This window comes from Macrosteles quadrilineatus, unplaced genomic scaffold, assembly GCF_028750875.1.
Source record: "Macrosteles quadrilineatus isolate MER2022 unplaced genomic scaffold, UCM_ALF_1.0 Scaffold_7__1_contigs__length_78375512, whole genome shotgun sequence".
Classification (NCBI taxonomy): Eukaryota; Metazoa; Arthropoda; class Insecta; order Hemiptera; family Cicadellidae; genus Macrosteles; species Macrosteles quadrilineatus.
The window spans coordinates 46,265,500-46,289,883 of NW_026542600.1; the positions used below are offsets into that span (position 1 = coordinate 46,265,500).

General features: G+C 35.3%; 1 protein-coding gene across 2 annotated transcripts in view; it reads right to left on the bottom strand.

Annotated features, from left to right (window-relative positions):
• The window catches only part of LOC128997902 (cytosolic 10-formyltetrahydrofolate dehydrogenase-like), a 70,057-nt gene that overhangs the window by 31,158 nt on the left and 14,515 nt on the right, over positions 1-24,384 (bottom strand). For both annotated transcript variants that reach the window (XM_054423708.1, XM_054423709.1), the window contains exons 4-8: positions 20,165-20,330; positions 18,071-18,175; positions 12,677-12,901; positions 7,715-7,926; positions 210-486 (exon numbers count right to left, since the gene is read on the bottom strand). In XM_054423708.1, coding sequence (XP_054279683.1) covers positions 210-486; positions 7,715-7,926; positions 12,677-12,901; positions 18,071-18,175; positions 20,165-20,330 — 985 coding nt within the window. The remainder of the gene's footprint in view (positions 1-209; positions 487-7,714; positions 7,927-12,676; positions 12,902-18,070; positions 18,176-20,164; positions 20,331-24,384) is intronic.

The following is a 24,384-nucleotide window of genomic DNA, read 5'->3' on the forward strand; positions in this document are numbered from 1 at the left end:
AATAGTTACAAAAATGGATAACTGATATTGTCGACTCCAGCTGACTTTTTACTCCCTAGGGAGAAAAAGAGCTTCTTTATAACCCCCAACCTATGCATTAAAAACAGCTATGTTTGCTATAGTATGACAAAAAAAATTTAAATCCACGGACATTTTTTATATTTTTAAATATCAATGTTCCTTAAATGTCAGAGCATTTATATACCAACCTTACATATGACAGACTCATCCGCAGGATTTATACAGTCAATTGATCCATTTGACTCAGAATCAACAAAATTGTTGTTGATAAACAACTGGTTAGGAAAACTTAGATTTAGACTGTTGGCACTGATATTAACTGCCGAATATTTCAACTCTTTTTTATCAGACAATCCACGAGCCTTCTTGATTACGGTTTCACAAAACTCTGAGAATACTGGTGACATAAATACATCTTCGTTTTGCAGAGTAACTTTAAGATTTTCTTTGATTTCTTCAACCAGTCTGCAATGCATTATAGTTAATTCATTTCTAACACAAATTTGAATGTAAATGATAATCTTGACATAAATACAGGGCGTCGCCCAAGGGGCTAGGGTGGGGAGGCACCCCCCCCCTTAATCATCTTTGAAAGGTGTAAAAGTTGGGAATTTTCGGGTATTTAAAGCTATGAGTTGGGATTTTGAGAAGTTTTAAACTTTCAACTTAACAGTTTATTTTCAAACTAATCAGACATTTACCCCCCTATATACATTAATATTTCAAGTAAAAAAACTTTTGGAAATTTCATATGTTGAGTAACTAACTTACAGTATGTTACGTATCCGTAGTACACAGTAATTATTAAAGGTTTTTTAAGGATATTTCTTTCTTAGCGAGGAGAGCCGTGTTCCATGAGTTTTAATAAAAAAATTGATTTTATGAGGTTGTAAACTTATTATTTAACATTACAGTGTAGTGACAGTAATGACTTGTGAGAAACCTTCATTTTTTGTTTATAGTGTCAACTAAAAAGAGGCTTTAAAGGTAAAATATTCTTGCTGTTAAACTATGGTTTACTAAAACCATAATAAGTAGTAAACTATATTTCTCACATTTCCCAACTAAATTACTCAGATTTCCCAACAAATTATTATTATGATATTAATTTGTCGGGAAATCTGAGTAATTTAGTTGGGAAATGTGAGTAATATAGTTGGGAAATTCAAAGCGTCTCCCCACTCCAATATTTTTTTCTTGCGACACCCCTGCATAAATTAATGTATGATTTAGGGTCTGCGTAATCTTAGTTGTAAGGTGTTGTTGTAGAGAGGAAAATCTCAAAAACACAACAGAACAGAACAGAAACGGTCTTATTTGCCTGAAAGACCTATCTTTTTTGTTTTCAAAATAAAAGGATGCAGGCCTACAAGTGAAGATCGGCTACAAACCACTGGTCTTATCACTTGGTACATTGCCTCTGGTGATGCGCAGAATTTTACACTTTATCACCATGATAGAAACCACTTTAGTAGCTGCACCACGATGTGTACTGCTGAACCACATATTAAAGACAGGGCTGGGATAATAATAACACGTAATTAATTATATATTACGATCTGAAATGCTTCTATAGATTCTATAATTTGCACAGTTTGCAAATTCATCGACAAAATAAACTAGGGATGGACGAGTCCCGAGAGACCGCAGAGTCATACCGAGAATCACACCGTGACCACGAGTCATACCGACGATCACGCCATGACCACTGAATCATTTCGACGATCCCGCCGTGACCGTGAGTCATACCGACAATCCCGCCGCGACCGCGAGTCGTTTTGACAATCACACCCTGACTTCGAGTCATTTTGACCGCAAGTCACAAGTTTCTATACCTGCACATTTTTACCCATTTTTTTGGTTTTTATAGATCAGTGCCAAAAATTGTAAAAATTGATTTTGTTTGTCTTGTTTGGTAACTGCAATACTCAAGACTTCCATTTTATGCACAGGAAAAAATCCCGTCCCGTCCCGTCCCGAACTAAAAATTCAATCCCGTCCATCCATAAACCTAATTGGGCATACATTTAGAGACAAGCAATAAAGAATTAATACATTAATGAGCTGACACATAAAGTTCAGGGTATTTACCGGTTAACTAAAAGTAAAATTGGGGACGTTTTGGGGACTTTTGGTGTCCTAATACAAAAAAAATCTGTAACCTAGAAATTTGTCCAGAACAGAATTTGATTTTACAACAAATGTTTCGGAACCAGAACTTAATTAAATATAAAATAAATCCTTAAATATAAATCTTTTAAATCAAATCTGACAACTAATTCAAACTGATGATCCTTGTGTGTACAGTATATTGTGCCAACTTAATGATAGCCTATTTCATTAAATTATATTAGCTAACAAGAAATATAAATAGACAGAATAAGGTTTAGGGGGACACTTTCATGTTAGGTTTAAAAATAAGGCCACGTTATACTTCTTTATAATCTTAAATATATTGGCCACCTTACACAATTTCTACCACTATCATGCTGTACCAATGCATTAATCAATCGAACTTGATCAGGAAGTTAAATGTTTAATATCATGTATAAGTGATCCATTTTCGAATTCTCTGTTGTATGATCAAATTTCATGGAATAAGCCACCTGGTTATATCCGAACAGGACTCAGCCTCATTAATTTAGATTGAGGTTTTACTGAGCCAGTAAAAAGCTTTACTGTGCTGTGGGATAACGTCTTTTGAAACATTAAAAAGTGGTATTGGTGAAAGGTAGCATTATCTTCTTAACTAAGAAAGTCTCAAATACGATATACAGTAGACTCCCTCTCGTTCAGCCTCGGTTGGTTCGGACTTCGGATGGCCACTGGAATAAAATTACTTTTTTTATTGAGGTTATCTTATCTGACTTCCGTTTTAGCTCTAGTCCACTGCACACGTGTTCACTGTTCAGTACAGTACAAAACGTTTGTGTGTGTACATTTACTTACAGTAGTTGTGACTTTGCTTAGTGAGCTGATTCGAAAGTGTTGTGTTTACTGCACTTTATAAGTTACTGTACGTACTGTACATCATTATGAGTGCTAGACGAAAACGTACATTTGTGACAATGCAACAGCAGTTGCAAGCTCTAGAGAGAATAGACAAAGGTGAATCAGTCCAAAGTATTTGTACAGATTTTGGGGTCGGTAAAAGCACCGTAAATTACTGGCGTTGAAACCAAAAATCAATCGAGGCTTTTTGTACGCAGATCGAATCGGATAAAGCTCTTTCATTACGTAGCACTTTAAAATAACCTAAAAATGAATTGGTGAACGATGCTCTATGGGTGTGGTTCATGCAGGAACGAAGAAGGGGAATTTCCGATCACTGGCCCTATTTTAAAGGAAAAGGCAGTTATCTTACATGGCAAACTTGGAGATGAGGGGGAATTCGTTGCTAGTGAAAGATGGCTTTCCCGTTGGAAAAAGAGACATGGTGTTCATTTTCTTGGAGTGTGCGGCAAAAGTTATACGCAGACCCTGCTGGTGCAGCTGAATTTTCGAAAAAGTTAGATCAAGTTATTGCTGACAATAGCCTAAGCCCGGAACAGGTTTACAGTATTGATGAAACGGGGCTGTTCTATAAACTCTTGCTACAAAAAACATTTGCTGCAGAAACAGAAATCTCTGCCCTTGGGTTTAAGGTCAGTAAAGATAGGATCACAGTGGCACTTTGCTCCAATGCTTCGGGTACCCATAAATTGCCACTTTTTGTAATCGGGAAATCAGCAAATTGAGAGCATTCAAAAGCTTGGACATGTCAAAACTACAAGTGTACTACCGGGCTCAGATGTCAGCTTGGATGGACTTGTATGTGTTTAAAGAACGGTTTGTTAGTGAGTTTGTGCCTAAAGTAAAAAGTCGTTTGTTGAGAATAAAACTCCCTGTAAATGCATTTCTTGTTCTTGACAATGCGCCTACCCTTCCGGATGAGTTAGAATGTGATGGTGAGTCTGGAATAAAACTGTACTATCTGCCCCCAACCTAACAAGCCTCCAACAGCCAATGGACCAAGGGGTAATAGAGTGCTTCAAAAGAAAGTATCTTTCAGAAGTTTTGTACCAACTGGAGAGCGATGAAAACACTGATCTTATCCAAGTGTTAAAATCAATCAACATGAAGGACGTGATTTTCATGGTAGCAAAAGCCTATGACGAAGTACAATCTTCAACGTAAAGTCGTGGAGAAAGGTATGGCCGATGTGAAGAAGTTGTTGCAAGTGAAGGCAATGTTGTTGATGTGCACAGCCTTGAATGTGAAGCAGACGACCAAGCTTATATCCTAAATAATCTACAGCAACTGCTATCACAGTGAAAATATTGAGCTAGAAGATGTTTTGGATTGGGTAACTGTTGAAAAGGAGATGGACAATGAAATGTTGAATGACGTAGAAATAACTCAATAAGTTTTACAACGTCAAGGAACCCAAGAAGGAGAAGAAGAAGGTGGTGATGGTGAGGAGGACGACGAGTGTAAAATGAGTCACGCAGAAGGAATTGCAGCCCTGCAACTGGCTAAAACCTACATCGAACAACAGAGTTCTACAGCAGTTGACGTAATGCTTTTTTGAAAATTGTGTGACTATGCTAGAAAGAAAACAACTGTATTTAGGCCTACAGTACTTATGTTTTGTTGTGTGTGAAATAAATGTATAATGTCAGTATCAAGTAGTGATGGTCGAATCCAGAAATTTCAAATCTCGAATCCAAATCTTAAAACATTGAACCTCAAATCTCGAATCTTTTAGACTTTTGAAAAAAATCGAATCTTTTTGTGCGCGACAAAGAAAATTATTACAATTTAGGCTGGTTCCATCAGAAACACCAAATAAACACAATAAAAATGTAAAGTAGGCCTATCCATTTTGATTTAAAACTAAACAATCTTTCAATACGGAAAATTCTCATTCCCGGTTTGTTAGTTTGGTTATGTCAATTGTTGATGTTATACTGTATTTTGACATTTTCCAATGTCAAACCAAACAACTCCAGTTCCAGTTCCAATCCAAAACACAATTTATTACTGTATATTGTTTTCAATGTTTTCATCTAATGCTGAAGAAGAAACTATATGAAGAAACTATGCACATCAAATGAGTTCTACAGTTCTATGTAAACAGCAACAGTCAGACAACCACTATCGCGGTATTTCGGTATTTCACAGTTGTATTACCAAACGGTTACATTCCACTCACACTCTACAGTCCACACGACCAAATAAAAATGCCACTCATCGGGTCAACCAGACAAGAGAACCACGTTTTATCCCACTTTAACGTATCTAAAATCCCGCTTTACTTTTTCTGGTTTATCCGATCCGGTCCTGGTGTTACCTTTTTCATGTAATACGTTTAGAAAAGACTATTTAAATGATGCTTACATCTTTCAATAACACTGTTGTAAACAATTATCCAACCAATAACAAGTTTTTATATGGAAATGGAAAGCAGCGAATTCCGATTCCCGATTCTCGCCCAAAGTCTAAAATTCCCATTTTCGGGATATAAATCCCGCACATTGAAGCACTGATCAAAACAGAACGAATATTATCAAAATTAGGGCCCACCGGCACAGTCCAGATGTTGTGAATTGTGATGTTGAAGAGCTAATAGACAAGCAAAGGAAAACATTACAAGTGGATTCAAGTGCCTGGCACGACAGTCGATCTTTTTAAAAGTTGTAGCATTGTTGTATTATTGTCTTGCAGTGGCACTTAAATAATGGCTGACAAGTGACGTATGTAATGGCGTCGTAGCATAGCGCTCGTAGTAGGCAACTTAAACGAATTGACTTTCACTTTCACTTAACTCAACCCCAGCTCAGTAGCTCTTTTCTGCTTTATTTCTTTTTGTTCTAGATAAAGCGAATCGTAAAGTATAGGTGGGGACACACTTGTCATACACCCTTACGATCCGACTCCGATCATACTATGGTACGACTGTCGGAGAGGGGAATAGTACTATACTTTGAACGCAGGTGTTTGCACCTCTCCGACACGCGTCACGTCATACTCCCATACTACTCCGATTTTGACTCCGATCACGCACCGACACTGCAGTCTATTCGTTTGTCGGATGCAGGACGGGTTGTTTCTTAAAATTCAACTTATTCTTAAGGTTTAAGAATAATGATTTAAGATCAATATATGCCGATGCTTGATGTGAAATCTGTGCGTGCATACCTTCCATTCGAGACCTCAATCATGAAAATCGGACGGGTAGAAGAGCCAAACGAACTCGAGATAGAAAAACCAAAGTGTTTAACATAGGCATATAATATATAAGATGGGCACTTAAGTAAACCACCTAACTTTCTTTCCATGCAGAATGGACCCAAAATTCTCCGTTTTCCACTGCCCTCCAGAGGTGTCTGCTGTCTTCCTCTTTAATTAATAACTAGTTTAATTTTAATCCTTAGTTTTAATTTTTATTTTTGTTAGCTAAGAAATGACAATGTCATCTGTTTCACCAGCTTTGCTGGAAATGTGAAATGTTTTATGACAATAAAGTGATATTATTATTATTATTATTATATAGACAAACCGCCATCATGGCTAAATCTCGAAGTCCAACGTTTTTGAACATGTTTACCACCTTCTGCACGTAGTTTACAAATCAGACTGGCGAGTGTTGATCGACACGGTGGAGGAAATCGGAGATGGGTCGGAAGCGTGTATGACATGTGTGTTCACCCCCTCCGATCCCGCACCGATCCTTCTGGAATCCCGCAAATCGGATCGTAGTAGGATCGGAAGGGTGTATGACAAGTGTGTCCCCGCCTTAAAAGCAATTGAATGAACAGCCGATAAACAACTAAATGAGATATCGGTATTGATATCGGCTTTGTCTTCGAGCTCACGGATAATAATTTAGGCTAGACAAAAGTAAAACTAGAGAAAGAAAATAATAAGCACGAGATACAAATTTAGTGTTTGGCATTACTGTACTTTCATTGATAATATTTATCATAGTCTAATGTGTATAAAGTGAATTAAACTAACTGCCTTGTTCCCGATTGATCGTAATGCGGTACTGTAGGATTCCATGCATCTCCAATAATTTAAATTGGTTAAAAAAAATTAATAAAAATTTATATTGAGTCCACCATTCTACATCAGACGATAATATTTGTAATGAAAATAAAATTTTACAGCTACAGTAAAACATATCTCTCTTAAATAACAGAACCGCAAATATTAAATAATCAGAAATAATTTAAACAGAATTTAAAGAGCATGACTATTTTGTGCCATAATGAACAAGAACAGTTCCCTGCTTCTATATGCTTCTATTTAGATATAGAGAGGCGGATACCATAATATCCGGGAGGGTACGATATTTTTGTGTCAGCAAGAACTGGAGGGGTTTTTCTGCTTCCACTCTTTACGTCGATGTTAATGTAGTCTAAAAGTAGTCTTCTTTATATATCATTGTTTAGTTCGGCCGGTGGTTCGGTCCTAAGGTGGCCAAAACGAGAGGGAGTCTACTGTAAAGCTGTATTGGGTTGCCAAAATAAACACATTGAAAAAAATGTTGAATAATCACACATATTCCACTAATTCTCCTATCCATGTGTTTTGAGTTAAATTTTGATTTTTTTTAAATGGGCTATGTAACAGGAATATACCCACACTAGCAATAGATTGCCAAGTTTATAAATCAGTATAAAATAGACAAATACAGATATAATCTCACCTAACTACATCCATTGAACCGGCACCAGATGCAAAAAAATCAGTGCTGGCATTTACCTCTAAGCTCAAAATGCTTGCCCATATCTCATTTAAAGCCTGAGCCATTTCTTGTTCTTTATCTGTTAATTTTAAAGCATCGCCCTCACTCTTCTGTTTCCCAAACTGTGATGCAGGGATCATCCTACCTTTCACGGATAATCTCTCCACGTTCACCTAACAAAAACTGTATTAAACTTATGGAAAAAAAGGGTTTAAACTAAATTACTATAGTTTGTTAATTATAATTATGTTTCATTAATTGCCTTTAAAATTATAATTATGCAGATCCAAGGACAAGGAATGCTTGGGATTGAAATGTATGAAAATGTATTGCTAATCTACTGAGCTCAAGTTTGATTTATACAATAAAGTGAAGCTTATATCATTGATTCCTTTATTCCTTATATGATTAGTATTTCAAGACTACCTGGCATGCATATCATGTGTGTATTACTTTTATGTCATAGCTATATTCTATTCTCTATCAATCAAATGTACTAGCATTAATGAAATATACATGCATCAATCAAAGGTGCAATTGCAAGCTTTTGTGATACATTGTTAATTAACACTCAAAAAAGATTTTAAAATAAGACCCTTTTAATGTTTTGAGTCAGGATCATGACATTATAGACTTATTGTGATGTGACCCCACATACAACTCTGGCAATGAGCTTTTGGTCCCTTATTGTCAATGTATTGTATATTTATCTACATTCATTCTTAATTTACCAATATTTTTTACATGTTTTGAATGGTACAGTAGTCTCAATTATCCGACCTTCGCTTATCTTCCGTATTATCAGACCCTCCTTCTGGACAGTTGAGTTATGTGATACTGTGTTTTGAGACAACCCCTTATGTCACCCCAACAGCCTACAAGATGCGCACCAGGCTTCAGGCGGCTGCAGTGTAATCATTACCATTGTTTAGGGGTGTGCGAAGCAGCAAAAAATTTTCGATTCGAAGCAACGATTCGATTCAAAAGATTTTTGATTCGATTCGATGCAACTCGATTCGAAGCAATACGGTATTTTTCTATTCATAATTGTCAATTGAGTGGATTAACAATAATTAAAATTTATCACATTTGTGTAATACAAATTTTTGTTGATGTGGTATTAGGCCTATTCATACTTACATATGAATTTTAGGTGAAAAAATATTTATTTTCAATCATATGTATTAGAATAACTGCTGGAAATACCAGTGAGCTGCTTTACTTGCCTATTTCATAATTTTTACTTGGAATTGGCTCAACTGCAAGAAAGAAGAAAATATTTTTTTTATCAAGACATTCATTCTCATTTTAATAACTGTTTAAATAACTAAATAGGTACCGTTAGCTAAATTACAACAAATTTGAATGGAACTTAATATAAAAAGACCATTAAGAAATAAATTTACATATCACAAGTTTAGGGCCTGTGGACCGGCTTCAGGACTGCAAGCAAGAAGAAAATAAAAATAATATGTTTCCACCATGCAACATGTATCATTCATTCCCTGCCTCCTAACCTCCTTAGTATAATAACCTCACACTTACATTATTTGTTACATCATCATAAATAAAGAATTATTATTGGCATCAGTAGGCCTACAGCTTTACATAGGCATTATTTTTATAGGGCCTAAAATAGTAATAGGCTAGAAGCAACATGTCAAGTGGAGAACTCATTGAAGAAAAGATATTGTGTAAACTAATTTCCTATAAAACTCAAAAACAGTAAATAACATACAAACATTGTTTATGGTATAATTAATAAGGACTAAAAAATGCATATCATGTCATACAGTAGTATAGACCTACCGGTACTGCAAGAGATTAAAATCCTAAAACAACTGATTTTGATAGCTAATGAATGAAAAGAATTAAAAATCCATAAAATGAAGCTAAACAATATCACAACTAATTAGGTACCCGAAAAGTAACTCTTAAATAATATATAGAAGATTAAAAGAATATTAAATCAAGAGACAAGAAAGTTAAATGCTATCTTCTAGTGCCCTTGGCAACACAGGTCAATGTTTTTAAACTACCCTCAATGTTTTTGGAACAGCAGGGCCTTTTTCTCTTAAGGAAGGGTAGTAGTATGTCAACAAAAACAATGAATCAGTCTCACCAGCCAGGCCCGGGCAACGATGTGTGAATTCAAGGTCATAGACCCTCCCCCTCCCCTCTTACACCACCCGGTTGCTACTAGTGATGTGACGAGTCGAGTACTTTCCCTACTCGAGTCAATTCGACTCGATACCACAACTACTCGAGTCGGTACTCGAGTACTGGACTCGATTCTGACCTGTAGCACCGAAGCTCTGTCTGTTGACTCGTAGCTGCCGTGCGAATACTGGAAATGGAACTTGTTTGACTCGGACTCGAGTCCCTTTACTCGAGTCGGACAGACTTGGCTCGGACTCGTTTTATACTCTGTGTAGATTTAAGATGAGAGCGAGATAGGTTATTCATCTCACATTGAGTTGATAATTAATTATGGATTTTATTCGTTATTATAAAACTTAGATCAATAACAAACCAGTGTCTTGACTCGAGTAAGCAAATTACTCGAGCGCTATGTACTCGTAGCGGATAGTTTTGAAACTATATCTTGAACATTCAGCAGTGTATTATTAATACGAACTGTCAGTGTCAAGCACACAAGCGCTGTCGACTCGTAGTGTAGTGGCAAAATCTGGAACAACATCCGAGTCTCGACTCGATCGAGTAGACATGCACCCAACCCAAGCGCTATGGACTCGTAGCGGCGGATCTAGTAAGCTTTAGTTCACGAGTAATAGTACTCGAGTATCGCCGATTTGGTATCGAGTCGACTCGATACTTCATTGGACTCGATACTTAACGAGTCAAGTACTCGACTCGTCACATCACTAGTTGCTACCCAGTTGCTTCAATTGCTGACAAAATGCAAGTGATGAAACAAGGAAGTAGAGACAAAGAAATATATTTCTTTATTCAAAAACACAAAACTGTTAGAGATTATTTTCAAAGAAATTAATTCAATGTAATTTGTGAGTTGTAAATATTGTATTGGATCTTAGAAATATATTTTTTTAACCCTATTTAACCAAGATACAGATCTGTTCACTATATCAGATATTTCTTTTGTTTAAAATTTATTATGTAAAATACTAAAATATTTTTTTAAGTAGGTATTGAATGAACAATAAATGATTATACTAGTATGTCTGGATAAATAGTCTTTGTATTCTTTTGACTTTGTTTTCTTTGCACTGTTAGTGTTGCGTCACGGCTTTTGTCTTGTTACTCTTATCAGTAGACGACTAGACCTGGCTCTGGCTAGTGGCAGTGCGGCAATTGCTCTGTTGTGTCTTTATTCTTAAAGGTCGTGAGCCAACTTAATTTTTAATTCTCATTTGAACATTTTAATTCCTCTGTAATAGATATAATAATATAAGAGTGTTTCTTTGGAAATAAATTATTCTTTTTTTTCTTTTGCCCCAACAAAAATTCGGGGACGGGGACCGACAGACACCTAACAAAAATACCAAATGTATCAGTCTATAACATTGATCTTACTAGTTAAGTATTAAGTAACAATTTTTCAGACTTATTTTTAAAATGATTTTGGAGTAACCTACCTTGTTTTGGCTAGGTTCACAGTAGTAAAATATTTCACACACTGCTTACATCAAGACAAAAAACAAAACCTCTAATCATTTGCAATGTCAAAACAAAAAAATATAAAACAATTAAAGCTATATTTAATGCAAAGAATGTATTAAATAAGAACGCCTTCGTAAAGGAAACGCAACAGCAACGCGCTCCTGTATTGCGGGTATTGCATTGACTTTCTGCAGGCGTTTTTCGTATATGGATACTGACTCCCTCGTGAATCGAATCGTTTTTTGACCACCACTGAATCGAATCGCGATTCGATGCATCGAATCGAATCGAATCGAAATTTCGATGCATTTTCGATGCATCGCACACCCCTACCATTGTTCATTAACTCTCCCCATACCTGTATACCTCTCTGATACCCCTGACGTCTTTGTCTCAGTCCAAACAGTATTCCAAACGGAATACTCTTTGTACTTCTAAAAATACTATGGGATTTGGTGATCAGGAAATGTCCAACAGCTGAACAGAACCGCAAAAGGCAATTGCAAATCTGTTTACAAAAATATATACAGTAGACTCTTGCTCATACGGATCGGCCTTGTCTGGACTCTCGCTAGTCCGGATCGGCAATCGTGATTTTTTTTTGCGGTACAGTACAGTAGAAGTCTGATTATCCGAGATAAACGGCACCGAGACTACCTACCTCGGATAATCAAAAACTCGGATAACACGGAGGTAAAAATTATTACCGGTGGAACTGCATTTGCTTGGCTATCAATACTGTGAACGTGGAACAAAATTGAAAAAAAAAAACAGCTTTATAAAGTACTGTATTTACTTGACTCTCAATAGTCTGAATTTTTTTGTAATCCGGACCGGACGTCCCCCCCCCCCACATTTAGTCCAGATGAGCAACCCCGACAACGACAACACAAACACAAAAAACTCCACTGTATTAAATTGAATGCACTAACTTTATAAGATTTTATATATTATTTTATAATGTAATACAAATATATATTTTAATAATACTAATGTTTTTTTTTCTTATTTTCCATGCCATCCGACCTGGCTGAGGCCACATTAAGGTTGGATAGTTGAGACTGCTGAATATACCAAATCTTGCTCTATATACCAAGGCTACAAGAAACTAAATTTTAACCCATATGATGCAAATAATTAAACTTGCAGATGATAAAATTAATCTTTCTTTCATGAAGCAAATCTAGACATACTGTACAGTATATTGGTTATTATTAATTGTCACAAAAAATATTCCACTCTCATGCAATTAAAGAAATGGATACTCATACTCATACTTACCATTTTTCCATCACTTCCAACAAGTAGAAGGCCACCAGCGTGAACTAAACCAGGAGTGTCCATACCATCTATCTGTACACACTGTCCATCTGGTTTAGCACTTTCCCACAAACTCGATGCAAAAAACTTAACTTCTTCATTATTCATAACAGCCCAAGCTCCAGGAGAACTATCAAGCCCTCGTATAAAGTTGTGGATTTCTAGGCCTCCGCTGTTCCAGTCTACCTGATCAGACATCAATCAAAATATATTCATTTTTTCTAATTCAGGATATCAGTTCTACAATAACGATAATGCCTATATATCAATGGACAATAACTATGAAATAGTTATTTATTTCGACTTTGTCAGTGCAGTGGCATAAGGACTCTCGGGCGCCACCCTGTCCAAGGCTACATAAATACTAACTTACATAAATAAATTAATTATTGTTCAGTTAATCAAATTACAATTCCTTGATACATATAAATCAATGTAATATAATACAAACACAAAAAAACTAGATAACTTAATTCAGTAATTACTTATTATTAATAATTAGTGTTAAATAAAGTCATCAACAACATTACAAATTTTTTATCAATCAATTATGTATTGTAAAATAAATCTTTTCAAATGAAACAACCTTTTTCAATTATCAAACTCAACAAAATACACCTACACACACAAGGATACGACAATTTGATTGGCGACAAGTAAACCTCAAGAGAGTGATTTTTACTGTATGAACATTACCTGTAAGCAATCTAGGCCAGGACTATCAGCAATTTGTTCATCTAGCTGCATTTTCAATTATCAATTAGAAACATTTCAACTATAATCTTATCAACATGGATCCAGAACAATTCAAGCAATTCTTGGAAATGCAACAAGCTGTGATAACAACATTGGTAAGTCAACTTTCAACACAACATTCTAACGTAAAGCCAAATGGTGATACTGATCAATCTGAAACAAATTTAAGTCAAACTATTTTTGTAGGTTTATACAATGCATATCTACACATCTTAGTTGATGATCAATCCAGTGAAATACAAACTATAACAACCCACCGAGGAACGTACAGAATGAATCGACTATCTTTCGGCATAAAAACAGCACCTGCAGAGTTCAACCGCATCATCCATCAAATGCTTCGAGACATCCCCAAGACTGAACTTTACTTTGATGACATCATAGTACATGGATCAACAATGGAAGAATGCAGATCCAACTTGTACGCTTGCCTCAAACAACTTCAGAAATATGACCTTCACCTCAATCGTCAAAAGTGTTCATTCTTTAAACAACGCAACAAATTCCTAGGTCATGTTGTTGAACACAACAGGATTCTAAAATCACCAGAGAAGATTAACGCTATTATCAAAATGAAACAGCCCACATCCATCGAAGAAGTTAGAAGATTCTTGGGAATGGTAACATACTATTCACGGTTCATTCCCCAATCTCTCAACTGCCACTGCGACAACTTCTAGTAAAAAATGCTAAGTTCTACTGGAACAGAAAATGCACTGAAGCTTTTGATCGACTCAAGAAAGGAATTGCCAGTGAACGAGTTTTAACCCATTTGATACAGCTTTACCTGTACAACTTGCCTGTGATGCCAGTCCTCAAGGGGTTGCGAAAATACTCTCTCACATCGACCCTTCAGGAGTTGAACGTCCTATTGCTTTCGGGTCGAGATCTCTGACAAAAGCTGAGCAAAAGTACTCACAACTAGACCGTGAAGCTTTGGCTATAATCTTCAGTGTGGGACATTTTCATCAATACCCGTTTGCAAGACCCTTCAAGCTAATAACTGACAATCGACCCCTTGTAAGAATCATTCATCAGAACGCGAAGATACCTCAAATGACTTCAGCAAGACTGCAGAGATACAATGCATTTTTGTCAGGCTACAACTACGAAGTAATCTACAAGAAAGGCACAGACAACTGTAATGTAGACTGTCTATCAAGAGCACCAATCGAATCATCATCACACGCAGAAATATCAATCAACACAGAAGTAAATCAAATATGTGAATCATCAATTGAAGTAATGTCAACACTTAATCTTACACATGAAAAAATCCAAGAGGAAACCAGAAATGATCCAAATTTGTCAAAATTACTGAAAGAACTGTGTCAAAATCAATCAGAAGACTCAGAATTTACCATTTCTGATGACATCATCTTCTGCAGTTCTCGAGTTGTCATACCAGTAAGTCTTCAAGACTCCGGCCTTCAAGAACTTCACCACACACCCATCGGATCGACAAAGATCAAACAGCTTGCCCGCCGTTATGTGTATTTGAGATCCATCGACAAAGACATCGAAAGAGTTGTACGAGCATGTCGAGCATGTGCTTCTACCAGACATAGTCCACCCAAAGCTCCCTTACACCCTTGGGAGGAACCTGAAGGTAACTGGAAGAGAGTACACATTGACTATGCTGGTCCCTTCCAGAACCACCACTTCCTAGTCATTGTGGATGCCAAGTCTAAATGGGCTGAAGTAGAAGTATGTTCATCTGCTCCAACTTCATCATCAACCATAGAGATGGTTCAGAATGTATTCTCACACTACGGCTTCCCAGACGTAATGGTATCGGACAACGCTGCGATTTTCACTAGCGACTTATTTCACCAGTTCTGCAAAGAAGGAGTTTTTCAGAAATTCATAGCACCGGGACATCCAGCGACCAACGGGTTGGCTGAAATAAACATCCAGACCCTCAAAAATTGACTTTTTACCATGATTGAAGAACCTTTCACAATGAAACAAAAGGTTAGGGAAATACTCTTCAGATATCGAGCTACACCCTTGGCCAGCGGGAAGACACCTTCAGAACTTTTTCTCAACAGATAAATTAGAATCAAACTTGATGCGTTAAAACCACCAAAACATCTAAAATCCTCAATTCGACACACCAAAGCAAGACAGTACAAAGTAGGAGACAGAGTCCAAGCACGGTCCAACAAAAATCTATGGAAACCAGGAACCATTATTAATAAGTATGGACTCTTACACTATCTAATTAGACTCGACAGTGGATATGTGTTTAAAAGACACATCGACCAACTACATACAACTCACTGAAATGCCAACAAAGACTGTCAAATTTGCTCCCACAGTTCAAGAAGCCACTTCGGAAGAACCAAGACCACATCATCCATTTGAAGACCTCATCACCATCCCTACTGAACAACGACCGCCACGAATCAATGAACAATCTCAACATGAGACAGGAAATGAAAGTCCAGTGCTGCGCAGGTCCAACAGAACACATCCCCAGCCTGAATATTTGAAAGACTTTGTCAGGTCTTAATTTTGTTGTATTTTTTTTCTTCAATATTGCCAGTTTAAAAAAAAAAATATCTTTTCCAGGGGCGGCTCCAGGAATGTTTTTTTTTTTTTTTTTGTAGGCCTAACAATGATCAAGAAGGAGTTTGATCAGGGACGAGGGATTTGAGGGGCTTTTTGGAGCAAAAAGAGGAGATTTTAAAATTTAAATGCAAAATAATGAGGTTTAATGTTTTCCCTGTATTTACATATAAATTTATTTATCTATAATTTTGAAATATCTAGACCAAAATTTTAGGTAGGCTACCTGGCCTACCCTCTGGAGCCGCCCCTGATCTTTTATAATAAGCGAGGGAGAATTATAGTATATCAACCACATGTTTAATAATTATTCAATATCCTATGTTGGCAATAAGGAAATATCTACCATTTGTTATTATTAATAATTAATGTTAAATAAGTCATCAACAACATTACAATTTTTTTATCAATCAATTATGTATTGTAAAATAAATCTTTTCAAATGAAGCAACCTTTTTCAATTATAAAACTCAACAAAATACGCCTACACACACAAAGCCACAACATTATCTAACTTGCCAAGGGCTTAGGCCTACTAAGAGCCTTGGTATCTTGATTATAAGTCTTATTTAGGGCTGCTATTTGTGCATATGTTTCAATATCATTGGATCCATTAGATATTTTTTCAAAACTAGAAAGATTTAATACTTCAATATTAACATTTTCATTGTCCATAAAATTTGAATCGGATGTGCAACGATCACTTTCGTCTATAGTGGTAGGCATATTCCCATTAAAGTTTGGGGTTGGAGTCGATTTGCTAGCATTTCAACTTGTTTCAACTGGAGTGAGCATATAAATAATATAGATTCAAAAATCAACTCTGGAACTTTCACCTTTTCAAAAATGTCTGTGTACTGTGATGTCAAAACTTTACTTGGCATATATTAATTCAAATATTTCCTTTGGTATCTGTCTATTTGGAGCAACAACCAAAATCAATCTTGATCAAATATTAAAACATCAAAAAAGAGCAGTGAGAGTAATGCTCAGACTAAATTCTGATGTCTCGGCAAAAGAGCACTTTAAACAGCTAAACATACTAACTGTTTATGGGCAATATATTTTTTATTTTGATTGGATACATCGGATGAGGTTTTATAAAAAAAAAATGTAATCAAAAATTTATTGCCCATAAACATGAACGTTCACCGAAATGAAACGAGGAAAAAAATCTGTTTTTGCAAAATAGGCACAGATTAAAGTTTTATGAAAAAACCCATCATTTTCTGGTAAATTTTTGTTAACATATCCCTAGAGGAATTGAAAATGAAAAAGATACAAAAAAGTTCAAAACAAAACTAAAAAATGTCTTAACAAACATGGTAGGCCTAATTTATTCTCTAGAAGAATTTTTCCACCTCCCTCAAGAGTACTAGATATTAAGAAAATATAAAATATTTTCCCATCTCTATAGGGAGTTGTATTTTTTCATTTGTATTTTATTTTTTAATAATTGTAATCTGTTGTAATCTTATTGTAATCTAATAATTGTAATCTGTGACACTGTTCAAATTCTGTATGTATTATGTATACTTCTCAATGAATAAAGAAATTTAAATTGTGCACGATATGAGTATGCAATAATTGTAGGCTGTTTTGCTTGTTTGATTTTCCATGGATGATTTTAGACAGCATTTATTTGGTAGTGTTATTATTTGCAGTATAGGCCCAATTATTTAGGATCATAAATAGGAAGATATTATTTGATTCGGCATCTTGGCTTGTTTTGTTTGGCCGACCAAGTGAATCACGACAAATAATTTAATGTTTTTATGTGAAAAAATCAGCGTTCAGTATATTTCAAAGTTATTTATGGCAGCATATGTTTTTGACGACTAGATCAAATTTGAGAATGGAGATGATTTGGATGGTTTGATGGTTTGGAGATTTGATGGAATGCGCCAAAACTTCTTAACGTTATTTATGAATTATGGATTTTAGAAGACAATAGGTATGTGATGATCTAATAACATTTATCTTCTTATATTTTAGATAATTCAATATTTAGAATACTTTTGTATTTACCTTTTGAAGGTCCTTCTTGCGTACTGAGGGCTCAAATGAAGCACCTTCTGTGGGTTGATCTATTTTTGGAGCTGTTCCATTAGCCACCATGTCCACTGCATCAGCCTATGATGACAATAACTTGAAATAGGCCTAGTGTTACACATTGTTTACTAAATTAAGAACCCATTGGGTTTGCTTGTTATTTAAATTATGTTGTATTTTTACTTGACTTTTTACTTTTCAAGTTTTGTGAATGTCACTAACAAAACTGTTTTCTTTCATTAGTGCATCACAAAACAATAGGCCTATATTCTTCAGTGCTTTAGTTACTATTACACTAAGAGGGTTTAATTTCAAGAAATTATCTGGTTAGCAATACTGGTAATTACTGATAAGAAAAACCCCTGCCACAGCAAAACCTGCAGACTAAGCGAATTCCCATTGCCTGAATTGATTTTAAATTAAATCTATTTAAATAACTTTAGGTTTAAAGAGTACCTAGGTTTGCTGATACAGGGAGGCTAATAAAGTGTGTTTTTTAGTAAAATATTATTAGCTTAGTATAAAATAAATAAATTTGCCAAGTTTGATCAAAATATTTCTATAAACAAGCAAACTTTACAACAACTTTACAAGCAAGAACTTACAATATTCTCCATAAGATTAACATATGGGAATTTTAATTTGCAATTTTTAACATTTTCTCCTTAGGCCTACTTATAACCGTACAAAAACACTAAATTATATGTTTTTTAAGCTCATTAAAATGGTCTAGAGAGAAATTGGGAAGTTTTATGTTTTTAGGGTTAAAAAACCCCAATTTTTATCCCATGAAACCCTGTTCCCATAGTCCGATCATGCTGGTTCGCGAACTCATTCAAATTTATCCTGTCTTACGCCTTCAAACCAAATTTCATCAAAATCTGAAAAAAATTACTCAAGTTATCGCGTTCACGGGCGTATATATAAATCTATATATGAACAAATAACAAATCTATATAATATATATATATATATATGTTATATATATGTTCTTGGCAACATGTGGCAGCCGATAATGGGATAAATCACATTGTAAGTGGCTGCTGGTGCATAAGACTGCTATATGCAGTATGCACATTGCATGTTAAATCAGCTCCAGACATGGGTACAAATGAATTCCCAAAGTTTGAGGTGGCAGCCAAATGATGTATTTTTTTATAGGAGTATGTAAAAATTTAGTTCACCACTTTGCCATAAGGTTCGCTGATGTTATGAAAATATACACCAAGAGTATGTTCGAATCAGAATTTGGCTTAGAGTGGCAGCATAAATGTGGACACACTGTCAAAATGAAAAGTGTATTGAACAAATGTTATGAACGGCAATGTAATGGTTTTTGCCGCGAGAGTGGCTGCCGGAAACGATCTTGGCCTGACCATAGTTTAGTATATCTGATTTTTATTCTAGATTTATACGAGCTGCTTGCTATACCCATGTTTTGCAACGGGAAGAGAACAAGACGAATAATGCTTATAGATCGCTGTACAAAATAGTAGTTACACATCTTTTATTCATACTATACCCGTTGCGAAGCACGGGTATAGTAAGCAGCTTGTATGAATCTAAAATAAAAACCAGATCCACTATTATATGGTCAGGCCAAGATCGTTTCCGGCAGCCACTCTCGCGGCAAAAACCTACGTTCTGATAGGTTTAACATATATAAAAATTGAAACGAATAGTGTTTTGGCCTCTAGGGACATCAGAATGAAAAAGTATATCGGTCCCGGCTCCAGGTCTTACCGTACCATCTACGGTAATAGCTACTTCCCTATAGGGAATTTCGCAAAAAAGTGATTTTTCTGCTTAATATAACTTAAATGGCTAATTAGTTGTTTCTTAGCGAATTGTTCTAATTAACTGATAGCTATCGTGTAGTGACATGACATTATCTGTGTTTGGTTTCATAATACATAATATATACTTGATATTCAGTACAGTAGCTTCTTTCAACTAAAGGTCCTTTTAATTAATTGTTCAATTAATTGTAATTAATTGTCAAAATATAAACATCCTCTTTTTACACAGAGCATAAGATGTTAGGTGAATTTCAGTGATAAACAAACTTGCCATAGCTTGAATACCAGCTGGGTAAAGGAAACGGCTGTACAAGGAATCCACAGTGTCGTTGCGTTCAACTTTGCACTTTTGCTGAAGAAGCAACGGACCTGTATCTAGTCCCTCGTCTGCCCAAAATACAGAGAATCCAGCCTCTTCATCACCATTGATTAAAGTCCTATTTAAGAAACATAATCATTGGCAAGCACACCACAAATCAAGTAAATCGCAAAGTAATAATAAATGTGCAGTTATTTAGAACTAATAAGTTACTATCTACTCCAATTAGTGTTAGTAAAACTTCATCAAGAAAATAAAAAAAGGTTTAAATGGTTATTCAAAAGCCTAACAAGGTTTCAAGAAATATCATATGAATACTCGAAACATAAAAGTTAGGAATAATATGAATGTTTAAACCTGACTTTGTGTTGGATTTTTTTAACACCTGCTTCAAGCAGTAAAAACCAAGCTTGTTATGTTCAGATGACAATGTAACTTCCCTCCTGAGAGTAAAGTAAGCCAAACATCTAGAAACGTTGTCATATTGTACAGCCATTTCAGCACTAGGCCTATTATTTAGCGACAAACGGAAAATTATTACAAAATTAACACTTGGTGATGCAATAGTTTGATTCAGGTGTATGAGACTTTACTTCAATCAAGATATTTAATATCCCTGCCGCAAGAAGCCTGCAGACTAAAGAGACTTTCAATTTGCCTAATTGTATATTGACTCAAATATTTTTAAACATGTAAGGGGGGGGGGCGACCCACCGGGGGGTTTTCCATACCCCATACCCCCCAGTATTCGCAATTTCCTCTCCCGGAAATTTTTCCGAATTTTAGTGCTCAAAAACACCATTTTATACCACTTTTTAGGTCTCATGAGATCTTAAAAGAATGGGTTATAAAACAACTACTCTCACATTTTTTACTCTCTTTTTAGAGAACTTACAAAGTATTGATCAAACAAAATTTGGCTTCGTAGATTACATATAGAAATAGATCAAATAAAAAAATACCCCCGTCGCAGCAAACCTGCCGACTAAGCGAATTTCCATTTGTCTGAATTGATTTTCAGTTAAATATATTTTAATAACATTAGGTTTAACGAGTACCTAGGTTTGCTGCTACAAGGAAACTAATAAAGTGTATTTTTGAGTAAAATATTGATAGCTTAGTACAAAATAAATAAATTTGCCAAGTTTGATCAAAATATATCCATAAACAAGCAAACTACAACATTTGACAATATTCTCCATAAGAATAACATGGGAATTTTAAATTTACAATTTTTTTAATTTTCTCCGTTACTAATAATTGAACAAAAATACTTTTATATACTAAATTATTTGTTTTTTTAAGCTCTTTAAAAAGGTCTAAAGAGAAATCGAGAAATTTTGTGTTTTGAGGGTCAAAAGTGAGAAAAACCAATTTTTACCCCATAAAACCCCCCGTAAAGCCCCGTTCCCATGGTCCGATCGTGCTGGTTCGCGAACTCATTCAAGTTTATCCCGCTTTACACCTTTAAACCAAATTTCATCAAAATCGGACAAAAATTACTCAAGTTATCGCGTTCACGGACGTATATATATATATATATGTCTATATATATATATATACATATATAAAAATTTGAACGAATGGTGTTTTTGGCCTCTGGGGACATCAAAATGAAAAAGTAAATCGGTCCCGGGTCTAGGTCTTACCGTGCCACCTACGGTAATAGCTACTTCCCTATAGGGAAATTCGCTAAAAGAAAGTTTTTAAGGCTCTGAAGTAGAACCCTCAATGTTTTTAGTAAGAACATTAATATATCATACAAAGGAGAACTAAAGAGTCATTATTAAATTACCATGATTTTATTAAATTTATTAAACAACCTATGAACTTTTCAGTTTCAACAGTATACGTAGTGTCAAAGATATTTAACACGTTCGCTACTGCAATAGTACGAAATTTTCCAATCTCATGGACCAGCGACGCACATATGCGACGGCCGGTTTCCACCCATGGACTGCCGTCGCATATATGCGACGGTTAGTCACATTAAAATAGACTGCCGACGCATATTTGCGTCAGGGTTCTAATGTTATTAAAATGCTTATATCTTTGTAGTGGTCTATTTGAAGGCACTGAATTCCCTGCAGTGGTCTACAGAGATGTCTGACGCACAACTGCGTCGCTTGGTCTGTGGATATGATGATTGGTGACGTCATATAATAGTTGGAAAAACTGGTCTTATCCTATGTAGCTTTTATATTTGTTCAGTTATAAACTGTTCTTGAATAATCTGTTTATTTCTTTACTTACTTTCACCTTAAAACACAAAAAAATGAACTGTCGCATATATGCGACGTTTAGTCTATTTCAAGAAAACTATGATAATTTTCATTATTGTCTTCGCTGTAGACCGGGCGTCGCAAATATGCGACATTACAAAAGGTTATAAAAAATACAAATAAACAAGAATAATTGATTTACAAACACCATTGTAGCGTATTACAATGTAAATGATCGCTGTTTTACAGGTTTTCGCCCGTGGTCTGTGTGTACTGTTATCCAAGTGACAGTCGGTCTATGTGTAAGATTCAAATGTATACCTCGGTCTGTGGCAATGACCGCGGCGTCGCATATATGCGACGCTCAGTAGCGAACGTGTTAAAAGCACTGGAGAGGCCTATACATATATTTAGTAGTACAGTAATTGATCATATACAAAATGCTGAACTGCACTACTACAGTACTGCCAAGTGGCAACATATCAGAAGACAAAACACATATATGCCTCCTCCCACCTCATAAAACGGTCATAATAAACGTCATTGATATCTAAATAAATTGGTCTCGGGTCTAGGTCTTACCATGCCTAGGCCCGCAATTCCCATGTGACTCGCAAAAATCTATGTCGCAGAATTCTGCCTAGTGGCGTAACAGATTTGTTTGGGCCCCCCTGCAAACTAATTTTTTGGGTCCCCTCTCATGAGTTATTTTTAGACCACCGATACAACATAATTAAAAAGATTCATCATAAATACTGTAGTAGTAAATAAATTATGGTTAATGTTTCATAAAAGCGTGTTAAGAATTTACATTGTTTTTTTAGAAATTGTTTTTTACAATATTATTCTAGAGGTTAAATACCTTATTGTTGCCACTGTAATCCCCTGTCGTCTGGATGGCGACCGGTTTCGACACTCATGGTGTCATTGTCAAGCCGTAGGTGTTGTCACTCCTAGGAGGTCGTCATAAAGTCTTGAAAATATATAGGTGACAACACGTCTCTACGGCTTGACAATGACACCATGAGTGCTGAAACCGGTCGCCATCCAGACGACAGGGGATTATAGTGGCAACAATAAGGTATTTAACCTCTAGAATAATTTACATTGGTATTTTAGTCATGGTTTGATGATAAAGTTACATCACTTCATCGTTATATCCGTATCAGTATTTGTAAATAGTTTTGAAATAAAATTAAAATACCTTATTTTAAAATCCAATCTGTATGGATCAGAATGTTTCATATCAAGGAGATTTCATAGTTAAAGAAATAGGAATTATGACTGTTTTTAGCTTATACATTTATCAAATAGCCCTTTATATTAAATCAAACCATGAAAGATTGCCAAAATTGAACTCTTTTCATAAGTATTCACCCATAAAAGGTAATGAATTGGTGTTCAACAGACATAATTTATCGGTTTACAAAAAAATCCCATCTTATAGTGGTATTAAATATTTCAATAGCTTACCTGACAATATAAAAATGTAACTAATTTTAATTCATTTAAAAACCGTTTGAAATTATTGCTCACCTACAGACCCTCGTATAAATTAGAAGATTTTTCCCAACTTCCTGAAATTTGATTTGTTGATAATAACAATATTCTCTGTAAGTAGTCTTAGGTTTAATATTGTGTTTTTATAACTGACTCCATTCTGTACACAATGTGCAATACGAATAAAGTTATTTTAATTGATTGATTATGTTATCAATTATTCATTCGGTTAGTTTTCATCAATGTTTATACTTAACTCATACACTAAAAGTTCGTTAGTATAAAAGATTTACATACGATTATCACAGGCTAAAATAGCCTATTGAATTTTTGTATTTTGTCTTCAATTTCAATAAATTTCAAATTTCAACTTCAATATGAATTTCAAGCGTTGACCTAGACCTTACAAACATGTCTTTAGTTGATTAATTGTGGTGATGTAAAATAAGA